Below are 27201 nucleotides of genomic sequence, written 5' to 3'. Positions count from 1 at the left end.
AGGACTACCTTCAGCCTCAATCCTGGCCAAAGAATTCCTCGAAAACATTGTTCGCATACATGGATTTCCGTCTGTGTTGGTCTCTGACCGGGGGAGTCAATTCATTTCACATTTTTGGAAGAAATGTTGTCAATTGGCGCAAATCGACGTGAGATTATCAACCAGTCACCACCCCCAGACCGATGGTCAAACGGAGAGGACCAACCAGACTCTTGAACAATACCTGCGTTGTATGTTACATCAAACTGAGAGTAATTGGAAGGACATTCTTTGGATCGCCGACTATGCATACAATAATTCAGTACATTCTGGAACTGGACAAAGTCCCTTTATACCCTATATGGGCACCACCCTCGAACCTTAGACCTTGACTCACCCCAACACTTAGAAATACCCCCAGTGGACCATCTACATGCTACGATTACACAAGCCTTTAAGGAGGCAACTGCATATTTAAAACAGACGAAGGAGAAATATAAGAAAGATGCTGATCGGCATAGAAGTGATACTCCACAGTACCAGATTGGGGACCAAGTATGGTTGGCCACAAAACACATACCTCTCAAGGGAACGTGGACCTTTAACCCTAGATATTTGGGACCTTACTCTATTAAGGCCATTATCAACCCGGTGGCCGTCAAGTTGGATTTACCTGCTAATATACGAATTCATCCCGTCTTTCATGTGTCACTTTTGAAGCCAGTGCAACCAGGGACAAGACTAACCAAGCCACCAGACCCTGTCCTTATAGAGGGGGAACCCGAATTTGAAGTTAAGAACATCCTGGACTCCAAGATGGTGAAGTCAAAACTTTTTTATTTAATCGACTGGAAAGGTTACGGACCACAGGAACAGTTTTAGGAACCTAGTGACCATGTGCATGCACCTCGATTGGTGAAAAGATTCCACCAAAATTTCCCAGACAAACCAAAACCAGGGGGAAGAACGACTTTAGGAGGGGCCTTGGGGGAGTGCTGTCACGATGCCTACCCCCGGGGAACCAGACCAGGTCCAGCAACCCCGGAAGCAGGCATCAAGTTATTTTGAGCAAGCCCAAAAACCCCTGCTAGAGGCTGTTTGGGTGTGGTCCTGGTGCCTATGGCGCCAGGCTCATGTGGAGAGTCAGTCCTGGCGTCATAGGCGCCAGGCTCATAGAGTAAAACTTACCTGATGCAGACCATGCTGCAGAACTCCAAGCCAAATGAGGCTTGCAAGGGACTATTTTACCTAGGGACTATTTTTTACTCGGGTGGGGCTGGGGAGGAATACTTACCTGGGACTACTTTGGAGGCTATTTAAACCACGCCCGAAGAGCAGCACACGCTTTGCGTTATTCTGCATCCAGCAGCTTAACGCTCACCCTGTCTGCAAGCCTGCATCCAGTCTTCTGCCACGCCCGCCTCGAGTCTGCAGCTCCTAGAAAAGGGAGGAACAGAAGGAGAAAGTGTTAGAATAAGAGCAAAACCTTCAATCCTTACCTGAATTCCAGATCCACCGCGCCTTCGAGCTGGAAGAAAGAAGCATTTTACATGCGCCGCCTGGCCTGCTGCAGCGCCGCGCTGAACTCACCGGCCTTCGCAGCATCCTCACGATCCACTGCATCCTTCTGCACGTTCCCGCCGCACTCCGACACCTAAGGGGAACACAAGAACAGCAAAGGTGAGCCAAGGGAATAAACAGAGGCAATAGTAACTACCCCCATAGACTTACCTGATTACTGCCGGGGGTACTATTCCTCTTCACGGGTCGGCGCAGTCTCCATTGCAGCCTCGCCGTACCCCGGCCCCTAAGGGGAACAAAAGGACAACAAGGTGAGACAAAGGGACAAACAAGGGGAATTCTTCTCACCGCAGTAGACTTACCTAATTTTACCGCCAGAGGCATTATTCCCCGAACTTCATATTTTCTCTCCACACCTCAATAAGGGAGCAAGCAACAGGTTACATTCTGGCCTTATTTTATTGAACTGTGTAGGATAAGCCACATCCTTACCTGAACTTCGTCAGCTACCACGAGGAACTCTTCGCTGGGGTCAAGCTGCAAACTGCAAGGAATCGGACAAGAGTGAAAGTCAGACTTGTGAACTCTTACGAACTACATGCTTTTAGGAGTCAATATTGTTCTGGAACTCACCAATTCCTTCGAGCCAGTGAAGCAACTGGTTATCAACGCGCCCCTCCGCTCAATGCAGGATGGAGAGCTCATCTTTTCAAACCATCAGGTGAGACTATAAGAGGGGACATCAAAGGAGATCTGTGGGGAGAACAGCGGGGGTGGGGGGATTTACGCTCAACTCCACTGGTGGTTAATTCCCTTTCTCCATTTGCAGAAGAATATTCCTACGGGCCAAGCAAACGAAGCTAGGTGGGCCAGTCCAGTCCATCATCTCGGCCCTACGCGTCACATTGGTGGAGACCGCAGCTGTCCAGTTCAGATCGACGCCTCTGTGGGAGCCAGGTGAGCGTAACAATAACCCTGGGATCCTCTACCCAGGGGATCCTCCCTTGTTCGTCCACCCCCAGGGTTTGGATCTGAGAGCAACATCCCTTCCCTGGCCACCTAAATAAGGGATTCCCGAGGTCTACTCAGGAGAATACCTTCAGGATTCTCACACACCCCACTCACTGTATGTTAAGCAAACCCCATGAGGTTCACTTGAATCTTCTGTGTAATATCCATACATTTCTGATATCCATTTTTCAGTTATCATTGGTACCCTTATCCTTTTTGCCCATTGCCTCTCCCCTTCTTTTGACCCCTTCTTGCATCACACCTCTCTATGCAATGGCTTGCAAATCTCCAAAAACTCCCTAACCCTGATCTTATCTTTGGTGGCTGCTGAAATCAAATGTGCCTCTATTGGCTTTATGTACCCCATATAAGATAGCTTAATGTCCTTCTTTTCTGCCTTCTCTACCTCAGTCCCCTTTTCCCCTGTCAGTGATGTTCCTGGTGTGTCCCCTGCTCCCATGTTACCACCACTGTCCCCTGTCTGTGTCTCAAAAGCCACTGGTGTCCTATCACACCATTTATCTGGAGATGTGCACCCCCATAAATACCAATACCACACGTTTGATGTCATCCCTTCATTCAATCATGCTCCTTCCTTGCTCCCTTTTTCTTTTTTTCACCTTCTTCCCTAACCTGGACCTCGCCTCTTCTTTTGAAAACTTATCCCAGAATCTCCACCATTCTTTCAGTCTGTCCCATTCCCATCTCCCCTTTTTCCATCCACCCTCACCACTTTGTCGTGCCATATACACTCATCAATCAATAAATCTCTCCCATCTCCATATCCCTCTCACCATTCTTCCTGTCCTAACATCCTTAGGTGCCACCCTGGGTATGTTGTCCTTCTGCAACTTCAGCATAGCTCCACTATTGTCATTCCCACCATCTGACTCCAAAGGCAGTCCCCACCCACTCGTCGTACTACTGTACACCCTTGTGTTCTTTCACTCCAACTCCCGTCTCATCCCGTCCCTAAGGCTGCTACTCTCAGAATCATTTGGCACTACTACTAGCAATACCCATTTGTTTCCCCATTCTTCATCATTCGCCCTTTGCTTCAAACCAGTCCCCCCCCCCATTTCAGAAACAGTGTAGTTTATGCTCTTTCTCAGAAGACTCACTGTCACATTTGGAAACCCACCAACCGTCCAAGGGTGGCACTTAAAAAGACTGAACGTATACACAAATTAATTTTCGGAAACAGCATCATAGTTTATTGAGGATGGTATTTAAACAGGGTGCACGTTTTGAGTTAGTACAACCCTGACATGGTTGATGACTCCCCAAATGAGAAAATGATTTTCCTGTTGCACATGTGGGAGAGGGTGGCCACAAAAAGAAGATATAGAAATCTTTGGAGCACCCAAAGCTAATTTTTTTGGAAGACCCACTCAGCTCTTTCGACCCCCTGCTCCTGCTTTGGGCCACTTGTAGTAGTGAGGTCCCTAGTAAAGGAACATGTCCCTAGTTTTCTGTGCCTGTCTCTGCCATGTACTATTGCTGTCTAACAGCACCTGCACTTTAGTCTGCTTCTTCAGCTATCCCGGCCACTTCATTGTACATGGTACATAGGTTTTGGCCCTGGCCCCAACAACTCCCATCTTTGGCCCTTGCCACTACATCGAAACCCAGTGGTGGCTGCTCCACATGCTCGATTGCCACCACTCCTGCATCCTGTCAACCAACTCTATCTATTTTTATCTTTCCCTTCTGTTCAGTGTCATGTTCCGCTACAGGTGCTTTTCCACTTTCCCCTTTTCTCTTCCCATACCGCGCCCTCAGAAGAGCTATTGAATGCTCCTGTTCCCTGGGCTCATCCTTCACTCCCTTCACTTTTGATCTATTTCTTGCACTAGCATCCCCTTGTCCAGACCATGTTTTTGCTCCCATTTCTCATTTACCAGCTGCCACTGTACCTTCTGACTGCACCCGCACCCTGGCCACTTGCCTAATAGTCCCTTCTGGGACACTTAAAAGTCCCTCCAAGGCCAACCACCCACTTTCCAGCATGCTCTTTGGGCCTCTTTCTCCCTAGGGGGACCACCAGAATATAACTGTAGTCAGTAGCCCCTCTGAAGCTGCTGTCTTTGCAGACCTCCCTTTCTTGGTATCCTGCTCCTCATCGCCAGCCAGAGAAAATGCCCTACCAGAACCACTTAGTATGGGAACGGTGGATGCAATCTGCGTACCGCCATTGCTGTTAGTGTCCTTGGGAGAAAGAGGTGCAAGAGCCAAAGGTGCTGTTGTGGAGCTGGAAAAGATGGTAAAAAATTTGCCATCTGGCCCTTCACATAGATAATGCTCATAAACACACTTTGAACTCACAATGGTACAACTGGTTCTAGCTGCCCACAACAATTATACTGGTTTCAAAGTTAACTGTATCTGTACTACAAAGTGAGGACCTTGGAAGGGAGAATACGCATCTTTCTCTTTCTTGCACTTGGAATGCCATATACAAAGGTTTTAGACATTGATGGGTAAAAAAGGTTATGATTATTGGCATCACTACATTTCCTGGAGTGTACTGGTTAATCAGCTCTGCAAGCAGTCAGTCTTCTAATGCTTTCAACCACCTTCCAGCTGTTGAGGAGATTGTCAGTGGCATTCCAGGCCAAGGGTGCTTGTACCGGGAAGCTAGTGCCGCCAGCTCTTTTCAGATTAAAGCAGGGCGTTATGATGCAAAAGGAATTAGCTGATCTCGTAGGTCTGAATGAAGTCTTTAGGAAGTCTTTAGAATGAAGTCAGGTACTTAGGGGCAGCATTGTTGAGACATTTGTGGGAGATGGAGACAAGTTTGAAGTAGATTCTGTCCTGAATTGAGAGCCATTTGAGGCTCCTTCTTGTTTCGGTAATATGGTCTTTCCTTGGAATACTCATGGCTGTTCTCAAGGCATTATTTTGCAGGATTTGTAGTTTGTTTAGCACTTGTTTATTTGCTTTTGCGTATAGTGCGTTGCAGTAATCAAGTTTAGACAAGATTAGTGCTCGCGCTAGATTGATGCAGCTGTTGGTGGACAGATAGGCTTTGCAAGCATGGATAAGCTTGCAAGTGTATGTTGGCGGTAGCCGACGCAGTGGCGTTAACTTGTTTCCAGAGGTTCAAAGTGGAGTTAAGGTAAAAACATAAAGTTTTAGTTTCCTTGGCAGTTTTAATAGTGTTACCATCTATATTAAAGGAGGTGTATTCAGGATTCAGTTTATTAAGGTGGGTGGGGCACCTAGAATGAGAATTTCTGTCTTCTCATCATTCAGGCACAGACTATGGGTAGCCATCCAGGCCTGAATGACGAGGTAGATTTTGTTTAGTAGGTCATTGTCAGAGTCATAGTTGCCGGATAGTGGTATCAGTATCTGGATGTCATCTGCGTAGTTCGTGTAGATGACACCCAGGTGGTCAAGTATGTCGAAAAGAGGCTTGGTAAAGACATTATACAAAGTAGGGGAGACGCAGGAACCTTGCGGCACTCCGCAGGTGATGGGTATAGGGTCAGCAGCATCGGACGGAGAGAAGACTCTCATCGTTCTATTATTGAGGAAGGACTTGATCCAATTTGCAGCCTCTTGAGAGAAGTTGGCCGCTGATGTGAGGTGCTCGCAGAGTATGTTATGGTCCACCAAGTCGAAGGCGGCAGAGAGGTCTAACAGGAGGAGAAGTGTGCATTGTTTATTATCTTTCATTAGGTCTATTCGCGTTTTCAAATCAATTAAGGCTGTTTCAGTTCCATGGAGGGGTCTAAAACCAGATTCTCTGAACCCTAGGAAGTTATTCATCTCGAGGTAAGTCTGGATTTGAATGTAGGCTGCCTTGTCAATAATTTTAACTTAGAAAGGGACCATGGTTATTGGTTGGTAGTTAGTTGGGATGGTAGGATCAAGGGAGGCTTTTTTTAGTATGGGGAGTACCCAGGCGTCTTTACGGTTGGTAGGAACATGGCAAGATTTGAAAGACACATTTATTAACCTTGTGATAAAAGGGGCAAAATCTCTAACTGCGTCTTTTATAATTTGGGCTGGGCAGATGTCGCCTTGGCATCGCAAAGGTTTCAGAGAGGCTATCATTTTCTCGACCTATATTGTCGTGACTTGGGCAAATTTGAATTCTTGTAAAGTATTCATGGGGAGGATTTTTTCATATTTCTTAAGTGTATCAGTGCCGTTGATGTTGAGTCGTTTGGTGGCAATTTTATTTTGTAGAGTGGCAATTGTGTTAGCCAAGGAAATTTGAATGCCCGTACATCAGTCTTTATTTTTAGGGTGAGATTCATCAGGGTCTATGGGTGATTCTAATTCCCTTAGAATTCCAAATAGTTCCTTAATACTGGAGCTGGTGTTCTGAATCCTGTCATTGTAAGTTTCATGTTTAGTTCTGATGATCTCTGCTTTATAATCAGAGGAGATTTCGGTTACTTTCTCTTTGTTCTCTTTAGAAGGTAGATTCTTCCATATACTTTAATATTTCCTTTTTTTTCAGCCCTAAGGGCTTTCAGGGAGGGGGTAAACCAGGTGTTGAGGTGGGCATTAGGTTTACTCTTGCAGAGTTTCCGTGGGGCAATAGTGTCAAGGGCCATGGTCATGGTGTTATTGAATAAATCAATTAATTGTTCAGGGTCTTCAATGCTGGTGGAGTTCAGTATTGGGATCAGGATAGGAGTAAGTTTCTCAGCAGTGATGCTACGCTTGTTTCTAGTGAGTAAGGGTGGCGCGATAATCTTGGTTTTAGTGGCTGGTTGGTTAGCATTGATGGTGAAAGAGATAAGCGAGTGGTCAGTCCATGACTGGGGTTCAATGGCAGTTATTATAGTGACACAGTTATGGTAAGCCAGCCAATCTAAAGTTTGTCCTTTCACATGGGTAGTTGGTTAATTCTTTGCGTGAAGTTTAGTTCACTTAAGGAATCTTCCAGAGATTTAGCAGCCTGGTCATTAGGGTCGGCCAAGCCTAAGGTAAAATCACCTAGAACTAGGATTTGTGATGAAGGTAAGTTGTTAATTTAACTGTGAGGAGTTCACAGGATTGGAGCATAGGGGTGGTTGACGGTCTGAAAGCCAGGTTAGCCCGAGCAATGAAGGCAACCCCTCCGCCTTTTGAGATTTCCCTGTCCGCTCGGATGATGGTATAGGATTCAGGAATGGCTAGCATTAGAGAGGGCCCTGCGGCGGCATGGAGCCATGTTTCTGATATTGCTAGGAAGTCATGTTGTTGTTGTTAAGTCTGCTATGTCTGTTGCATGTGCAACGATGGATCTTGCATTTATCAGTGCACCTTTGATAAGTGGGGGCTTGGTCTGTGATGTGGGTTGAGGCAAGTTTGTTTGAGGAGGTAAGGCAGGTGGTCTGTCTCACTTTTGCTTAGGTTTTTTTGGTAGTAAGCTAGTGGTGATAGGGCGCGGTGGGCTGTGCGTAGAAGCATAAGGAGAGTTAGGTTGGGGGTTGTCTCCTGGTAGATGTTAACTAGGGGTACGTCAATAGTGAACCTAGAACCAAGTCTTTTGTTTCTGTGGTTGCCACGGCATGGTTGGTTAGGGGTAGGTTTGGAGGTGAACCGCTCAATCCATTGCGTGGGAGTGAGGATGGATAGGCAGTTAGGGCTAGTTAGACTTGCCTGGCTACTTTTAGAATTTAGCATCAGCTTGGGTAAAAATGGAGTATGATTGATGGTAGAAATGTGATAAGTTTCTTGTAGTGGTGGGAGGAAGAGCATGGGTTTAACCTCACAGAGGGGAGGCATTTTCTTTGCAGGTTAAGGAGCAGTCAGCATAGCTGGCAGGTGTAAATACAATATTAGTAAGCCCATTAGAACGTTGAGGAGTAGCTGGGTGGAAACCCTGCTAAGTTCCCTGGGTTATAGGGATAATGGGGATGGCACTATTGGTACAAATAGAATCTTAAAGGGAAAATTTGTACCAGACGTTGCCTAGGTTAAAGAGTAAGTTAACTGCAATAATGCTTTGGTGCGGACGTGCTCACGCTACACTTGAAGGATGGCATGTACAAGCAAAGTAACAAGCAGTATTTAGGTGTGTGATCGACCAGTAACATCACACTTTGATATTAATGTAATATTAATTTTATATATAGTATAAATAGATGTCATGAGGACACAGCAGACCTTTGATGACAGCCAAAAAAAAACATTTGAATGCGCTTTAAACACAAAATATGTTTCCCAGTGCCAATACAACAGTCTGAGCTATTGCCTTTGACAATGCACGTTCTTGCAGGAATGCACCGGCATTTTAACACCAACTAGGCATTTCAGTTTGCTTTATACGCAAAGTGTCTTCACCAGTCCTACACAAAGCCAGAGCTATTGGCTTTGGCAATGCATGTTTCTTTAAAATAATGAAAACAACTGTGCCATGAGTTTCCAGGGCCTACACAAAAGCCCAAGTGATTGGCTGTGACAATGCTTGAGCATGCAGGAATGCACCGGCATTTTAATGCTGACTAGGCATTTGAGTTTACTTTATATGTAAAGTGTCTTCACCAGACTTGCACAAAAACGAAAGCTATTCACTATGTACGTGAAAAAAGGGCCAATGTAGAGGCACCAACCTGTTTTTTGATAGCTCGCTGACTCTGCACCAGCCCTCCCCAGCTTTCAGATATCCCCATGCTGTTTGCCAGGGCTCCAGAGCCGCTGAGGCCCATAGCGCTGCAGCAGACAAAGATAAATGACAGAGCTCAGCTGTTGGTGCCACAAAGATATCCGAGGACTGAGGTTGCTGTGGGCTGAAGCCTGCATTGCTCTGAGAAGCTCAGGGCCAGCTGACACAATACAGTGACTCGTGATATTTGAAATGACAGGAATGCTGATGGTTCACACTGTGTGTTGCCATTTCTGCAGACACCAGCAGAGATCACACATGGGTACTAATAAGAAGGGGTTGTATTTTTAGCTCTGCTATGTCAGCTCTGTATGACAGGATTCCCAACGCCAAAACTACACACAGGGGCTGCTTGGTATTTTTATCTTCTGATACAATGACACCGGGGTGATATGAAGGAAAAAGGGCATAAGCCCAGAGGGCACAGCTAATTCTAGTGTAGAGTGTAGATGCATCGTGCCTCTGTGATGAGGAAGCAGCAGGTGAGGGGTTGTAGGGGTGCATATCTTTACCCACTTCTGACTAGGGCAGGGAAAGATCCTTGGACCCGTGTGGATTGTTACCTGGAGTTGAATTTCTGACAGCAGGCCAGCTTTGGAAAAAAAACCTGTTTGGATTCTCCTGCTGTGCGGCTAATTGATTGGAGTTTCTGGCAGGCACTCTGTCTGCATAGTGAGTGAGTTTGATTCTATTACCGGATGGCTGCGTGATCTCATCCAGCCATCAAGGGGCCCCCAAATCAGGGCCTGTCTTATAACTCCATTGCATTAGAGATGATAGGCTGACTTGACGTCAATGCGACCTTGCTTACAGCTGTTTTCTCTTCTTGGGTTCCGTTGTACTCAATTTGTTTTTTTTGTGTTGACAGCCGGGAAATCCGCTGCCTGTTTTTTTTGTGCCTTTTTTTATTTCAGAGTTATTAGAAGGGCTGTTAAACCAAGATTTCTCCACATTCAGTACCTCAGCAGCTGCTTCCATCGATTTGGCAGTTATTTCCACCACATCCTGAAGTGGTGCTCCACCTGCAGGCAACATTGGACCTGCTGCCTTGACAAATATGTGCCTTCCTGAGCATGGGCACCATGACCCACCTTCAGGTAATTATTGGTGTTTGTGGCCATCGGTTTTGGATGAGGATCAATTATAGTGTTCCCAACCAGAGCTAAAGTTTGTGAATTTTCTCGCTGCCCGTCCGCTAAATTTGAACAGAGAAGGAATAACGCGTCTAATTTTGCAATGACAGTGTTAAGCTGCGAGGTAGAGGAAAATGGTAAGGATATATTATCATCATATCTAGATGATGAGGAGGACATACTGAGATGTGAGGCCCCCTCCACATTTTCCTCATCACCGTGGACACACCACGGGAAGCCCACTGATATTCTGATTGAGAGCAACACATCATCTATGAATAGTCCAATCTTATATTCAGTCTGGCCACATTTTATCCCCTGATTATCCAGGTTGGCTCTTATTCTCCTGGCCAAGGGGTCCATAACCAGAACAAATAGCCACGGGGAGAGCGGGCAGCCCTGTCTAGTTCCCCAGTTGAAATGCCTGTGGTAGTGAGCTGCTGCTCCTAATCCTAGCAGTGGGAGCACGTAAATAGCTAAGATCCACTTAATAAAGTTAACCCCGAATCCTGATGCTTCTAGGACTGCCTTCAGAAAGCCCCAATTGACCCTATCACGTTTTCTCTGCATCCAACGCCAGTAGCATTGACGGATCCACCTTAAATCTGACGTCTTGTCTATCAAGTATACAGTTTTCCTTAAGTTGGCAAAACCTTGCTTGCCCATCACAAAGCCTGTATGGTCTGAGTGTGTGAGAGTTGACAGCAGCTATTCTAGCCTTGAGGCTATTATTTTTGGAAAAAATATTTTTTGTTTAGATTCAAAAGGGCTATGGGCCTATATAGACCACATAGATTGGGGTCCTTCCTAGGCTTTGGTATTATCTGTATAGTAGCCCGATTCATAGTCTGCGATCTTTCCCAAAGCCAGGAAAAAGTTCAAAAGCTCTACTAAATAGTTTTAACAGGTCTCCACTGAATTCCTTATGAAAATGGCTGGTCAGACCATTGGGCCCCAGAGGTTTATTCACCTTCAGCGATTTTATATCAAGCAGAGCTTCCTCCACTGCTCTGGGCTGGTCCAGGTGGGATCTCTAATTGGTGATTAATCTTTTTGAGGAGCCTTCCCTGACATATGTGTTCTGCACTATATAACTTGTCATAGAATTTCCTAAAGGCTCTAGTATATCCTTGTTCCTGGTTAATCGCCTCCCCCTACCCATCTTTCCAGGATCGTATACTTGACCTCACTTCTTTTGCCCTGATCGCATGGGCAAGGAGTTAATCTGCTTTATTGGCCTGTATATAAAATGTATGGTTCAGGTTCAAGTGTTTTTTCTGCTCTTTTTTTGCCATTGTATTAATCTTTACCCTCACTGCATTAACCTGCCTCTAACACCTTTAATTCCTTGCTCAACTTCTCCCCTTCCAGCCTCCCCACCCTAGCTAATTCAGAGCCCAGAACGAAAAATTGTTCTCTGATTGTGGCCTTAAAGGCGTTCCAGATGTTAGCGAGAGTGGTTTCCATTGGGTTATTCACCTCAAAACATTATTTAATTTGGGATGATTTTTCCATACGCACTAGTCCATTCCTACGGCGGTGTCTGAGGAGCGTCCAGGTGAGAGGGTAATTCCTCTGATCATGCACTGTTTGCTGCAGGCTAACAGGGCAGTGTTCGGAGATAGTTATATGCCCCATTTTTACTTCTTTTATCGCATCCCAATCAAACTCTCTGGTTCATGCAAGAAAAATTAGAAAGCCTTCTCAGCTGCTTGTTCTTCCCGCCATGTGTCATAAAGAGCCATACTGGCTAGCTCCTGCCTCACTCTCTTAGATGCTTGGGCCCCATGAATGGCGCCTCCCTTGAGTGGTCAATGTTTTGAGTCTAGCACCGTGTTTAGGACACCCCGCAGAATAATTTCTCCTCTTGCAAACGATCAGAGGTTGGGTAAGAGTTAGAGCAAAAACTTTTGTTTATGTTGTATGTGTATAAGCTAACTAAAGTGAGATGTGTGTTCCCAAGTTTCCCTGTGATGGCTAAATATCTTCCTTCCGGGTCTACCAGTGTGCCTGCTGGCTCAAAATCTATGTGCCTACTGAACAATGTGGCGACCCCTGCTTTCTAATTCTGCACCGCAGCATGAATTTGCCTACAAAATTCCCTGTCACGGAACCTCAACCTGTCTTTGGGCAACAGGTAGGTATCCTGGACCATGACTAGATCGGCTTCCAAATCCTTCAGTAGGTGGAAGAAACGTGTCCTCTTGTTCGGCGAGTTAAGCCCTCTTATATTCAGCGTGACTATTTTCAATGTGTCTGGCATTTATCACACAGTAGTGAATTTCTTCTCCACTCTGCTGCCTTTCTTTCTTCCTTGTTGGATCGCCTCCCCCACAACTTCCCTTCCCCAACTATGTTACAAGTGTGATAAGACGGGCACCTTGGTCTGATCATTTGAAGTTCAAATCTATTGGCGGACTGCCCGATTGTTGACGCATGAACTTGCAACTTCACTCATTCCCAATGAGTCAAGACCCATTTGTGTTTCCCTGCAATTCTCTCAGGTCATGGGGGGGTTCAGGCCTCTTTAAAGTCCTGTCCTTTTCCTAAGCTCTGCTCATCTCAGCTCCGACTCTGAATCCCCAATTATAACCGATATACCATTCACCATTCTCAGAACCATGTCTCCCGGTGGCCCGTCACCAGGGCAGAGACTGCCCCTCGATTGTGGTCAACCTGCACCCTGTCCCCATGCATTTCCCTACTTAGTTTTGTTTTCAATTCTGTCACGGGCCCTGCAATTTAGGCGCGTGAGGATTCCCTCTTCAGTTCCAAGCTGTGCTGTCAGGGTCTCATTTTAGTAGGAACTGAAGCCCAGCGATTTTTGTTTCTCCCAGGTTGGATTTATTGCGCTGTACATCAGCCTGTTGTTGTTGGGGCACCTCCATGTTCAGGATTTTGCAGCCCTGTTCCACGTTGACCCTGTACATTCGGCCATCTTGTTCAAATATATTTTTTTTTTCTACAGGCTGGTGAGGGCTGAACGTAAAATGGTTCAGTTTACCCTTCACAGCACTGAACTTTGTCCTGGAAGCTCTCTACATTAGCAGCCTGTTGTGGTGCCAGTGGGTGTAGTGTTTCTTTATGGCGAATAAATATGGACAATGGGATCCCTTGCCAACTCATTATTCTCCTGCCCTCCACCCCCCCCCCCCATTATTCAGTAACCTTCCAAATGTGTCTGCGTGCCCCTGGGGTGTTGTATTCTGTTCCGAAGGGGGCTCCCTGAGTTTCCCTCTTTCAATTTCTTGCTGCCGCTATTAAAAGTGTCAGCCGGCACGCCCAACGTGGACTTACTTGGTGGCATAACTCAAGCCTCTCCAACGTCAATCACAATTCCCCTTCATCCTGCATTCCCGACCTTGTAGACAGTTTACTTCCAGTCCCACTGTGTGTTTGTGCTGCCATATGTGGTTCTACTACTCCGTCATTGCCTCTCAACTGCGCTCTTCTATGGCGCGCAGTGGTTGGGGGAGCAGATTTTCCCCTGCACTGGGGATCTCACACATCTCATACCACAGAAATCTGCCCCATATGCCAAGCTTTTCCTGTGTCCACTGAGGGCCCACACCTCCTCAGAACTGGGTTGACGCCCGCCCAGCAAATATGGCACTCGCCACTAATTTGTTGTGGCACCACAGGACAGGATGCCCGCCAATCTCACCAGGGGCACCTGATGATCAGAGCAGCTCCTACCAGGCGCCAGTGACACTTCACCTTCCACCTCCCATTTACTGGTGTCTCTCGGGTCTGTTGTGGGAATGCTCAGCATTGCGTGTTGCGGTCCGCTGGAGCCTCACACAGGGTCACTTTCTGTATGTAGTCGGGCTCATGTTTTCATCTTGCCATGAGGTAATAAGATGTTGTGTGACTTTCCCCTCACTCACTACATACATTCTCAGTGAAAGTGCATAGTTCCTTCCAGTTTAAAGTCCAGCTCATGTCTGATGTTTTTATCAAATGATGTGGAACCTTGCCCTTCCAGCAGTATTCAGTGTTGGTGCAAGTGTATGAATTCTTCCTTTATAAAAAAAACAGCTCATGTCTCATGCCTTCATTTTGCCATGATGGGCTCAGATGTTGTGGACCTTAGCCCTTCCTGGATTATGTTGATTCCATGTGGGACTGCTGTTCAGGCTTTCCTCTACACCTATGAGGTTATCGTTGAAGCCTGCTAAGAAGCAATTCACTGAACTTTGTTAAGGATACCTGAAATCAGGACGTACTGTATAGATTGGTTGGCTGGGAGCTGCTAGTCAAGTGTATTTGAAAGCACAATCAGTTCAATGCTTATGATGAGTAAACATACGCTCAACTCATTTGTGATATAATCTGTGTGCGTCAAATACTTAATAAGAATGCAGTTGGTATGTCTTGTGCTTTGTTTCAATAGAGCGCAATAGGGATGACCCGGGCTGAAACACTGTTGGAAGCCCCCCTAGTTTTAATATCTAGTGAGAGACGTTCAGCAGAGGTATTGGGTATTGGTAGATTCGTCAGCTTGAGTGAGGATGATTCCTTACAGGAGCTGAAGGCGGTAGCTGAGAAGAGGATGACCAAAGAAACCAGAGAGGTAGTGCTGGAGACCCAGATAGGACAACAAGCAGAGACACATGACCCAGTGGGAAAAGAGATCCAGCAGTTGACCCAGAAGTTTAACAAACTGTAGCCAAATAGAATGGCAGAATGAACAGGACCCTGGCACCCACACTGGCCTTTTTCAATTTACAATCAGAGTAATACTACTACTCGTACTCCTACTACTACTAATAATGATTAGGATTTATATATCTGTACAGCACTAATGGCCAGATTTCTCCAGCTCCTAAGTGTTCTTAAAAAAAGGTTCTATTATTGATACCCCAGTTTAATTGTATTACATTTATCAATCTCAGAAGCAGGAAAAGGTAAGTTAGCTCTGTCTCTGTATTTAAATTTGTGAAGTGCAGGCTGCTCTTGTGTCAGGGATGAGCCCTTTACTCCTGATCTTCCCATCAGCACTGATAAGGACAGGAGAAGAACCAGGAGAGATAGATCCACAGTTTGTCATTCAGAAGTGTTGAATAGCGCTTTGAGCGCTTTGGAACACTTGCCTGTGTGCAGGCGCTATATAAACAAACAATACCATACCAATACTTTTCCAAAATTGAGAGCTACCAGAAAATGTACCTGAAACTCATGAGCAAATTCTAGAAGATCCTAGCCTCAAGATCGGGTAGCCAGGAAGAGTGAGGAGGGTGCTATGAACAATTATGCAATCAAATCCAGCACACACTAAGGCCAGAAGAGGAGGAATGAGGAAATCCCATCACCGATGGGGCAATGGCCAAAGCTTTTCTTCCATGATTAAGGCAAGTATAGAGAGGCACAAGGGCAGAATCATGAATCTGCCATGTGCTTGCCACCTGATTTATAAAATCCCTTTTTGAAAGCTTGACCCCTTGACCCGCAGAGCGGGGGCAGGAATTAGTAATGCAAACTTTAATGGTTACACACGGAGAGAGGATCGGACACATGACCCTCATCCATTTCCACTCAGAGGCCAGTAACGGATCACAAGCATCTCCACTGCAGCCCTAAGAGCCCCAGTTCATGGCAGAACAAAGTAAAAAAGGAGCCCTGAGTTAATCAATGTAGTGGGCCTTTGGAGACAAGGAAAGGCCATGTAGTCATGCGGAGAGAACGAGATGTGGAGTGAAGGAAGGAGAAAGGATAAGAGAAAAGTAGGTTTAGGGGAGGGCAAGACCAAGAGAGTGGATGAAGGGGGAAAGAGAAGGCAAAAGAAGGCATTGCAGGAATGAAAGATCAAGACAGCAGCAGAGGAAGAAAAAAGAGAGAAAGAAAGAAATTGGAAGAGAAACAGGTACGTTCGAGGAGAAGGGTAGAGGAGAGCAAGAGAAGGAGGAAGCCATTGGTGGTGAGTTAAAGGAGGAATATTGTGGATGTGGACATGGAGGGCCACTGAAAGTTACCAACATTGGTTAAGTTATGTTGGTGAATGACTAAGAAGGGCTCTGAAAGCATAAGGCTGGAGCAGGGGGGACAGTGCTGGGACACAGACATGGTACCAGGGCGGAGAGGGTTGGGAGCCTTATGGACCTATGCCAGAAAACTGAAAAGGGCCAAGCCTGAAGTCCAAAGAAAAGCTGAAAAGGAGAAGTGAGAATAATGATAGGCTAACTGAAAGCCCTACTCTGGATACTTGTGGAACTAGCCAACCAACCATGGAAATTAGAGATTGGGAACTCTAACAGGAAAAAGAACCAGAAACAAATTGGATAAGTGACAATGCCAGGCTTGCAGGGGGCCATGATCGGGATTCTGTTGTGGTAGGGGAGACATGACCCACCAGTGAACTTAAGCATGGATTACCTCCCTCTATACTAAAGAGAGAGAAGTCTGCTAGAAGAGAACTGATCTTGAGAAGCCCAATAAGAAATCCAGAAGAGACTTGTGGCAAAAACCTACTGTAAGAGTTCTTGAAGACCAAAATGTAAGGGTGTTCTGAGGACTGGAGTTTTAAGATCTACAACACTTGTAACCTACACGGAGCCTGTTTTGGCCCACGATACACACAAGCCAGATCCTAACTCTGAAGTGACCTGGACGGCAGTAGCTATTCCATTCAGTAGCAATACACTCGGCTGGGTGCAGGCTCATAATGACTGTATCATGAAAATGGATCAGGAATGGGTGGGGAAGAAATAGACTGTCATCAGAAATCCAGGTGACCACAGAAGAAGAGTGCTACTTCACACTGGCAACTGTCAGTAGAGGTTAATTAGAGCCTGTAACGCTGAAAACCGTGAGTGACTACATAATGCTTTTGGGGAATGCTCACCTTGTTGACCACTCAAAATAGGTAAAGATGTTCTTGATTCTTTCTGTCCTTTTTCCCTCCCTCCATCCCATCTTCATACCAATTGGCTGAATCAGTCAGGTGTCCCTGTCCTCTGTTTTTGGAGTCCTTTCTTACTGCTTTCCCCTGCCTTCTTGATAGTAATCCATATCCATCCTGTACAGCAAGCACCTGGTAAGGTCTTTACACAGCCTATTTGGTGTCCTTTTGGAGTGATTTATCTGAGTTTTAGTGTGATTTCCAATCCGTTTTTGGTGCTGGATTGCTTCTAGAGGGCATTTCCTTTGTGGTCCAGTCCTTTGTTTGTTTCTGTCCTTTTCCTGCTTCCTTCCACTCTCCATTTCTTAAGCACATCTCCCAGGCAGCTACTGAATGGCACAGTCTAAGGACGCCTACTCAATGGGCTAACCATCCCTGTTTTCCTGTTTGCCTGGTAGCCTAGCCCTGCCGGACGCCTCAGTATTCATCTACAGCTACTTCCAGGTAAGTGGCATCTTTATTGAATCTTATCCTTACTTTACTGTGTCATGCCGGCATAGGGCATCCCAAGGTGTTCCAACAGAGGCTGTGTTTCATTAAATCTCATCGCTTTTTGCATGTCACCCACCGGGGTGTCCCAAAAGTAATTAACCCCATTTTGAATTATGCTACTGCGTGGATTGCACCCCATTTGAGTTTTGCTGCTGCATAAGTTGGTTAACATTGCTTCTGAATTCATTCGCACTAAGATTGCAACCCACTGCTTTGAATTTAGCCACACTAGAATTGCCACCCGCAGCTTTGGAATTTAGCAACACTAGAATTGAACTGAGTTGGTCAACACTGCTTTGGAATTTAGACACACTAGAATTGCAACCCGTCGCTTTTGCATTTAGCCACACTAGAATTGTAACCCGCTGATTTTGTATTTAGCCACACTAGCATTGCAACTCACTGCTTAGAAATGTAGCCACACCAGAATTTAACTGAATTGGTTAATGCTGCTTTTGAATATAGCCATACTAGAATTGCAACTCACTACTTTTGAATTTTACCACACTACAATTATACTAAGTTATTTAACGCTGATTCTGAATTCAGCCACACTAGGCTTGCACCCATCTGCTTTTGAATTTAGACACACTAGAATTTAAGTGAATTGGTTAACCCTGCTTTTGAGTTTAGCCACACTAGTATTGCAACCCACTGCTTTTTTAATTTTCAAAACTAAAATTGTGCTGAGTTAGTTAATGCTGCTTCTGAATTCAGCCACACTAGGATTGCAACCAGCTGCTTTTGAATTTAGACACACTAGAATTGCAACCCACTGCTTTTGGAATTAGCCACACTAGAATTGCAACCCACTGCTTTTGAAATGAGCAGTACTAGAATTGTACTGAGTTATGTAACGCTGCTTTTGAATTTAGCCACACTAGAATTGTAACTTTCTGCTTTTACATTTTACCACACTACAATTATACTGAGTTAGTTAACGCTGCTTCTGAATTCGGCCGCATTAGTATTGCAACCTGCTGATTTTGAATTTAGACACACTGGAAATGCAATCCCCTGATTTTAAATTTAGCCACACTAGAATTGCACTGAGTTAGTTAACACTGCTCCTGAATTTATCCATACAAGAATTGCAACTCGCTGCTTTTGAATTTAGCCACACTAGAATTGTACTGAGTTAGTTATATGATATGGTATTTTATTTATATCGCCATCATACACAAGTGTTTCAGAGCGCGACCAAGCAAAGGGAGGGGAACAAGGGAGAACAAAAAATAAAAACAACGATCTTACTAGGCCCAATGACATTAAGAACGTGCAAGTGCATGGAGAAGGGAAAAAGGGGGAAAGTGCATGGCAGGGGGAGAAGTGGAAAGTGCAGAACAGAGGACAGAAAAGAATAAAGAATAAGTTAAATAAATAAATAAATACAGGCAATGTAAAGGTGGTAGTGCAGCCAGCAAGTGGCAAGTGCAAGATTGGTCAGATAGGGTATATCTGATAAGTGCAGAAGAAGATTGGGGGACTGTATGGGTACAGATACAGAACCCAGTGCAATGGGAGGCCCAGAGGCAGTGCAGGAGGGAGGCAGGTTGAGCAGGTACCTGGGCCCGAAGGACAGAGAGTGTCCAAGTGCACAATGCCAAGAGAGAAAACAGGCCAGCAGGGGAGAAGAGGGGCAAAGGCGGAAGCGTAGAGGAAGGTCTTGAGGTGCATCCGGAACCAGAGATGGTTCTCCTCAGGTTTCAAGGTGGCTGATAGGTTGTTCCAAAGGGAGGCCCCAGCCGAAGACAGAGCCCCAGCTCGTGTCTTTGAAAAACGACTGACCCTGAGGGAGTTAGAGGTAGATGAGCGAAGGGCCCGAGAGGGGAGGTATTTGCGGAGGGATCGTTGAAGGTATTTTGGACCCAGGCCCCAGAAAGCCTTGTGGACAATGCAGAGGGTTTTAAATGTAATCCTTGCATCCACTGGGAGCCAATGAAGGGATTTCAGAGCTGGAGAGATATGATCACAGGGCTTCAGGCCAAGGACAAGTCTCGCAGTCCTGTTCTGAATTAGTTGTAGAGGGCAGAGAGTGGAGGCAGGTAGATTTAGAAAGAAGCTGTTACAGTAGTCCAACCTGGAGAGAACCAGAGCTTGAGAGACAGCGAGCTTCTGGGGGCAGGAGAGGAAAGGCAGAGTACCTCTGAGGAGGTGAAGTAAGAAGTTTGACTTTTTAGAGACGTCAGAAATGTGTGCGGAGAAGGAAAGTGTGGAGTCAAAGATGACCCAGAGGTTCTTGGCTTCGCAGGTGGGGGTAGGAGGAGGGCCAAGGGAGGCTGGCCAGAGAGAGAAGGGAAAGGATGGTGAAGGTGTACCGATGAGGAGGATCTCATTCTTGTTGGCATTTAGACAAAGATCATTGGCAGTACACCAATTTTGAATGGCAATTAGTGAATCAGAAATGAGGGAGGGAGAGGAGGAGGCCGAGGGCAGCCTGAAAATGAGTTGAGTGTCATCAGCATAGCACTGGAAGTTTGAGAAGAAAATGGAAATGCAGTAGGCGAGAGCTGCCAGGTATTGTTGAAAAGCCAGGGCGAGAGGTTAGACCCCTGGGGAACACAACAGGCAGAGAGGGAGATTGATGAAAGGAAGGACCCAAGTTGTACCTGGGAGGGTCGATCAGAGAAGAAAGAGTCAGCCAGGCCAGAGCCTGATCAGTGATGCCCAGGTTGTCAAAGAGATGGTTGGGCAGGGTGGTGTGGTTGACCGTGTCGAAGGCAGAGGAGAGATCAAGTAGGATGAGGACAGAGGGAATGTTAGAGTCAAGGTTGGAGAGCAGATCCAAAAGGGCTAGTGAAACAACCCTCCACAAAACGTGCAAATGGCACACCCTCTCTAATCATACTACTAACCCAATACCTGCAAGCAACAAACAACTCTGACACTGGATTCTACCCTTACGGACACAACAAGTTCAGTGCACATAACAAAGCACACCCAGAAAACGTACACACACAGACACCAGTTCCTCTTAGTTGTGCACGCATCAACAGGTAGAGCACAAATTCTATCCTGTTCCTTTCTCCCTCACTTACCAACCCTACCCACTTTTCTTACAGAGCCATGTGGGCAGCTGAAGATCATGTAAATGGCAGCGGTGCACGGTATAAATAACCATAACATAACTGATCATGTTCAAGATCACCACGACCTCTTCCATCCCTCATCCCAGCCTCGCCTCATGCCTCACAGAAATCAGTCACTGGATGATGGCTAACCACCTCCTCATCACCCTGGAAAAACTGAAATCATGCTCTGCTGGAGGATGGCACTCTTCCCCCAATTGCCTCCTGGATGTCCTCCCTATACCTTCCTGCCAACACATCCAAAAGAACCTGGGATGCACCATAGACACTGCTATCTACACCTCGGCATTCTCAGACACATCTTCCCTTACCTCGCCTACCCTTACAGAGTCACAGCAATCATGGCTATTGTCCTCTCCTGCCTAGACTACTCCATTTCCCTTTACCAATGCACCCCATATACAATCCGAAAGCTCCAACCGGTACAACACTGCAGCCTCTTAGCCTTTGGCCCCAGAGAGAGCATCACACATGCCCTCTCTGTCCTCCACTGGCTCCCTGTCGGGCGACGGGCCACTTTCAAATCAATGTGCATCACCCACTGTGCCCTCCACAAGAACGGCCCAGAATACCTTCAACAGAAACTCCTCCATTATCAACTCAATAGAAACCTGCAATCAGGCACCATACTCCTTCTTGTGATCCCTCCCTTCAAATCGACAAGAATAGGGGGATCCTCCTTCTCCATCCAAGCCCCCTCAATCTGGAACACAATTCCCCTTAACTGCCATCGCATAGAGGATCACCTTGCCTTCTGGAGGGCCCTCAACACATGGTTTTTACCCACTGTATCCTGACAAACATGCCTCTCTTCAGGCTATTCTCGCAGTTAGGCCAGGGCAGCAATGAACCCGCCATGAAATTTACTGAGCATCGGAGAGAATAAACTCAAGCAGACCACAGGACAGAATCCCCGCCACTTTTACGAAACCAAGGAATGGGTAAGTATCACACTCCATGCCTATGGAAGATAGCCGAAGGCACAACCACCTACCTGCACGCATCTGCTATCGTACAATACTTAAGACACATTGCACGACACTGCTGCCATAAGAATGCAGCTATTCCCCATGACAGAAATGTGGTCTAGCTAGACACATAATGAGTCTCCTGCACTCTCATTCTCTCCAGACTACCTCACAGCACCCATCCACATGCCAGCTTGACATGGGTAGCTAACAGGGACTTGGCCATCCCTACCTATCTTTGTATTGGTTAAAATGCACACACGCATTCTAAACTCCTCAGACAAATTTCCCATTGCTTGGACTTCGGTCCTCCGAGGGCATTCACTTACAGCGCTTTAAGGCCATACCAATGGGAAGAGGCGCTATACAAATGACAAATTACATTACATTACTCAGGACTTCAGTCATACCAGGAGGCTGGTTCTCTAGTTTAGGACATTCCTCTCACATATATTCATTATCCTCGATCCCTCTCCCTCCTTTAAGGGGAATCATCCACATTTGGTTACTTGCTCCAATCCTTCTTGTGTTTCGAGTTCTTTTTTATTATCCCTCCGTCTGTGACACGTCCCAAGAGCTAGATAACCTAAGGATCATAAATAATGTCTGAGAAGTATGGAAAGGAGTGGTAGTATATAAAAGGAGGTGTAAAACATGACGCACAATATATCCACAGGAATTGCACCTACACGTAAATCCGTATATTCCTTTAAAACATGTCTTTATTTAATTCATTATAACACTCTTAAAATGATCATATTACATAAAATTCATCATCCAACACACAAGATATAAAACATTCAACTTTACAACACATAACAATCCCAAAAAATCGGGTTAAATCTGCTGATTTTTACATTGACTCCGTGTGGGACTCCACACTGAAGAAATTTCATATTGAAAAGAAATTTCTTCAGTGTGGAGTCCCACACGGAGTCAATGTAAAAATCAGCAGATTTAACCCGATTTTTTGGGATTGTTATGTGTTGTAAAGTTGAATGTTTTATATCTTGTGTGTTGGATGATGAATTTTATGTAATATGATCATTTTAAGAGTGTTATAATGAATTAAATAAAGACATGTTTTAAAGGAATATACGGATTTACGTGTAGGTGCAATTCCTGTGGATATATTGTGCGTCATGTTTTACACCTCCTTTTATATACTACCAGTCTTATCCATGTGGTAAGGAGTGTGTTTTGTGATCCATTAATGCATGGTTTTTGCCGTTTGAGAAAAGTATGGAAAGGAGACCATTAGACTTAGTCTCATCCTTCTGATGTATTCTATGTGTGCCATCTTGGCTGCCGACCATGCCAAGCCTAAGGGTTAAAGTCAGGTTGTTGGTGGCCCTTTAACAACTCATTCACTAGTATCTCCAGAAGCTGCCAATGTCCCACCAAGCAAGAATGTCATCTTTCTTTCTTTACATTCTCCATCCTTTCTGAGCAGGTCTTTAGATGATTGAGTCACATGCCCAAAGCCTTCTAAACCAAATAATCTGAAAAAATAAGAATTGGGTGGGATCTTGACTTTATTTATGTTTAAAGTAGCTTTTTTCATGTCAATAGCAATCTGTTTTGGAAATGATATTATCTGCTTGGCATTTATAGTTAATTTATTTTCTTTCTCTCACCCTTCTGTGGAGCCGGTGATGATCGCCACCTTCTGTGCATGGATTTTGGCAGTCTCCGCCATTGTTCTCTTCTGGATACTACCGCCCAACCTGGTGCCATGCAAGTGCTTCTGGCAGAAGCTGGCCACTCTCACCCATGACTTAAGCATTCTCGTTGGCCTTCAAGGGAATATAGGTGGTCCTGTGGAAGAGGAAACAAAACATGATGCGTACCATGAAAAATCGAATTAGGGTGCAGACTGTTGGTAGTATAACAGCACATGCCTCTGAGTGTGACACCTGTCAGAAGTTCGGGCCAAATACTGAGGGTAGGCACTCGGGGGACCAACATAACCTGACATGTTAATGCTGTTACATCCCCAAATACCTGTAATGTCTTTACCTACTAGTGCCCCTCATCCTCGCCATGCAGGTGAGGAAATCTTTACTTTCCATGGCTGTTTAACTCATGTCCTTTTGGGCTTTATTCTTGAGGGTCCCCAGAATGGTACTGCACACAGTTAGTGAAGTGGTGGGGGCTCCGGGGGAATCCAAAGGTGCTAATTTTAGACAATGACTGAAGGCCTGAACCTACTTATCTCACACAAGTGCTTTTTCTGCTCTCCTAGTGTGCTCAGATATGTATGTAGGCAAGTATGTATGAGCTGGGTTTCAATAGCATGAGCCTATCTGTGAAGTCAACAAGCACTAACAGTGTACAGGTGCATCTTAACAGTTTTTGGTGCCCAGGGCACAGACAACCTTGCCTTCACTGAAACCCATGTTCTCCCCTCCAAACCCCATGTACCCCCTGACACTCATGCCCCCCCCCCCTAAACCCATTCCCCCATCCCAATCTGCAAAATGAAGGGATCACATACTTCATCCCAATTCCTCATTCTGTCCTCCACTACTTTCGTTCCTGCGGTACTTCTCCATCTGTGAAACTCCCTCTTCCCTTTTTCTTCTGCTCTTCCACCCCAGCCCTTCCTCAAGGAACCCCTCCATGTTCTCCTAAAGCTGCATGCTCCCCACCACCCAGGACCTGGGTCACCACATTCCCAAAGCCAGCCTTGGATTCCAGGGCAGAGCCAAGCAGGCAGCCCTTCCTGGTATTGTACCCACTGCAAGACATACAGGATCCAATTCCAAGCCTTCCACGCTTTGGAAGATAACTACCCTGTGGCTGAAAACTGGATGACCTGAAGTCAAACCACTCAAATGCTTGTCCCTAAGCAATATATGGTGGTTATGGTCTGTCGCTCCATCCAAACTGCCTACAGCAACAGCCGTGTGCGCTTTCTTTTTCACTACACAGCAGCAGCTTGCTCTGTGGTGATGTAACTATAGAAACAGGTGCCTTTGCTAAATGGGCCACCAATGCATCTTGGGGAAGGGGTTTACCACAGCGTTCTAATGGGTGCCAATGTTTTATTTTCGCTAGGGGGGCAGAAATTCCCACACCGAGCATAGTAAGGGAGATGTACCAATCCCCATGTCTAAACGATCGATTTTAGAGCACATTTAGCGCAAGAATTGGAAAAAAAATACATAGGATTTCCAGGCAGGTCTAAACATTAAACATTTCAGCAACAGTCGCCTAACTTGCTGAACTGTCTTTCCTCAGCATTCTGCTTTTGGATCCCCTCCTTCCCCCGACTTCTTCTGTGCCTGCCAAACAGCTGTGCCCTATCCCTCCCTCTCACCCCGCCCTCCACCCTGCAATAAAGGCTCAAGGGGTCCATTGATGAGGTCTCAGGCCGACTTCCAACATAGAAGTGAGCAGTACTTGCTAATTGCAAGATGCATGCTAACACTACACCTAGCCTCAGCCAAGCTGGAGGGGAATCTTTTTTTTCCTATTTTCGTTTTTGCCCCCCACCCCCTCTACAAATACATGTTGAATATCAATGGAGGCAAAATGACACTCCTGCTCTGTGGCACAAGGAGTACAGGGTCAACTCAGCAGTGGCGCCCTCAGACATTTTTCATAGGGGCGGCCTACTAAGGTCACTGGAAATCTTGGAGTGGCACACCAAAACAAATACCTAAGAGGCAGGCATGGTGGCTCCTCTGCAACTCAGTGCCCCCTCTGCCCGTGTGTACTCGGCGCCTATGAGCGTTCTTTCTCGACACATTGTGAGCCTTTCAAGCTGACATGCTGTACTGAGCAGAATAAGGGCACTCATTTTGGGTGATGTGCCGTCAAGCCCACATTACCGAGTGCGCAGGTCCTCCTAGGAGGGTTTTGAACAAGAGTACTCACACAGTCAAAACGTGCAGCTGAGATCATGAATGTGGCTGTGACGCGTCTGCTCATAAGCACGACTGAGGGGCCATTTTGAGAGCATCGATTCCTAGAGCATCAGGCTGAAGTGCGAGCAAACTCAGTGCAAAGCGGACTACTTTTCCACAACAGGACAACCTCCAGGCGCAACCTGTGTTCCGGGAGGATAGCTCAGCGGCAACGTGCTCGCCTTGGAAACAAGACGACAAGAAGCAACACAGGTTCGATCCCCGGGTCGCGTGTTATAAATACGCAACTAAGACATATTCCCGTAACAGCGCCTCGATGCCCCTGGGCTGTGTGAGCGCTTTAAAAATAAAAAATTAAAAAAACACGAGATTCATTTATAAACAAGCAGCCAAAGAAAGTGGTGTCCTATGCAAGGAAAGTAAACGAGTCAACATATGAGCACAGTCTAAATGTTCATATAAATTGCCTTCAATGTTTAAAATCGAATGATAAATTAATTTTGTCAAGAATTGCAATACCTAAATGTGCACCTTAAACATCTCAGCAAAGCCTGCGGTTACTAGCCATAAACATCAGCAGTCCACTTAATGACGTACCAGATCATTGTTAAGCGGTTTTATGCAGTCTTTGCAGTTCCACCAGTTGGAATAGACTACTATCAATTACGCCTTTTTAATGGACGTACTGTAAACAATAGTTGAGTCCTAGTGAATCTAACTGGGTATATGGATTTTGTTGGTAGCTGATTAACTCCCGCCTCAATGCTCTCTAACTGAATTCTAAAGTACGACCCATCACAAGCGATCACTCACTCTCACTCATTGGAACTCCTTTAATTTACTTTTGAAGGTGGATGGTTGAGTCGGCTCATCAAGAAAGAGAGCCTTTGTGGTTCACTATCTGCACACAGATTGCTAACCGAACTATATTACCAGCCGCCACTGTACTTACTGGCTTAGACCCACTGCCTCATACATTTTCTATAAGTAGAAGTGGTCAAAGGTAGGCCGAGTGAAACAAACATCCATCTTCTACTGATCGCCTTGGTACCCACTCATAGCGATATCGACTATGACTAGTAAGAGCCAGATGAACTATTCTCTCCTGTTCGACCAACTTTTCATTAAATCCACCTCCTCAGTTTCACACACAAAAAACATTAACCTTGTGTTCTCCGAAGTGTGCACATGCTACATGGGTGACTCTGTCTCCTTTCCTTATAGTAATTGGCAATCATAAGCCAGAACATCATGTACATCTTTAATTTACTGTATTATTCAGTTGGGTGTTATTTACCACAACTAATAAAAAATGCTATCAAGCAGAGTCGGAGAAGCCAGGAGCGCTCTCACCTTCCATCTATGAACTGGACCATGACATGGCCGTATTCATACTGCCCGCCTTTCCCAAAACACAGATTTATTGGGTAGTTGGTTCACAGCCGTATCCCAGAGACTCTCTTTCTTGGGAGTCCTTAAAATATACACAAGATGCAATATACAAAACAGCGACTCCTGGCCTTCATAGTGGTTTACAGCTCTAAAACATGGCTATTAGCAGAACTGCACACAGCAGCATTCTAAGGCTTAGCCCCTTCTAATCTCTATGTATGTGTAACAGGTTTGTA

General features: G+C 45.7%; 1 protein-coding gene across 5 annotated transcripts in view; it reads right to left on the bottom strand.

Moving 5' to 3' along the window:
- Window positions 1–27201, bottom strand: part of LOC138521240 (dehydrogenase/reductase SDR family member 4-like) — a 257133-nt gene that overhangs the window by 225569 nt on the left and 4363 nt on the right. For all 5 annotated transcript variants that reach the window (XR_011282983.1, XR_011282982.1, XM_069633931.1 and 2 more), the window contains exon 2: window positions 23339–23519. Coding sequence is in view for 3 of the 5 variants with exons in the window: in XM_069633931.1 (XP_069490032.1) it covers window positions 23339–23487 (149 nt within the window). In the remaining 2 variants the exon portion in view is untranslated. The remainder of the gene's footprint in view (window positions 1–23338; window positions 23520–27201) is intronic.

Source organism: Ambystoma mexicanum, chromosome 13 (genome assembly GCF_040938575.1).
Source record: "Ambystoma mexicanum isolate Mex_15411 chromosome 13, UKY_AmexF1_1, whole genome shotgun sequence".
In the NCBI taxonomy this organism is placed as follows: Eukaryota; Metazoa; Chordata; class Amphibia; order Caudata; family Ambystomatidae; genus Ambystoma; species Ambystoma mexicanum.
The sequence above is the reverse complement of the archived record's forward strand: the minus strand, read 5'-3'. Positions and strand labels throughout refer to the sequence as shown.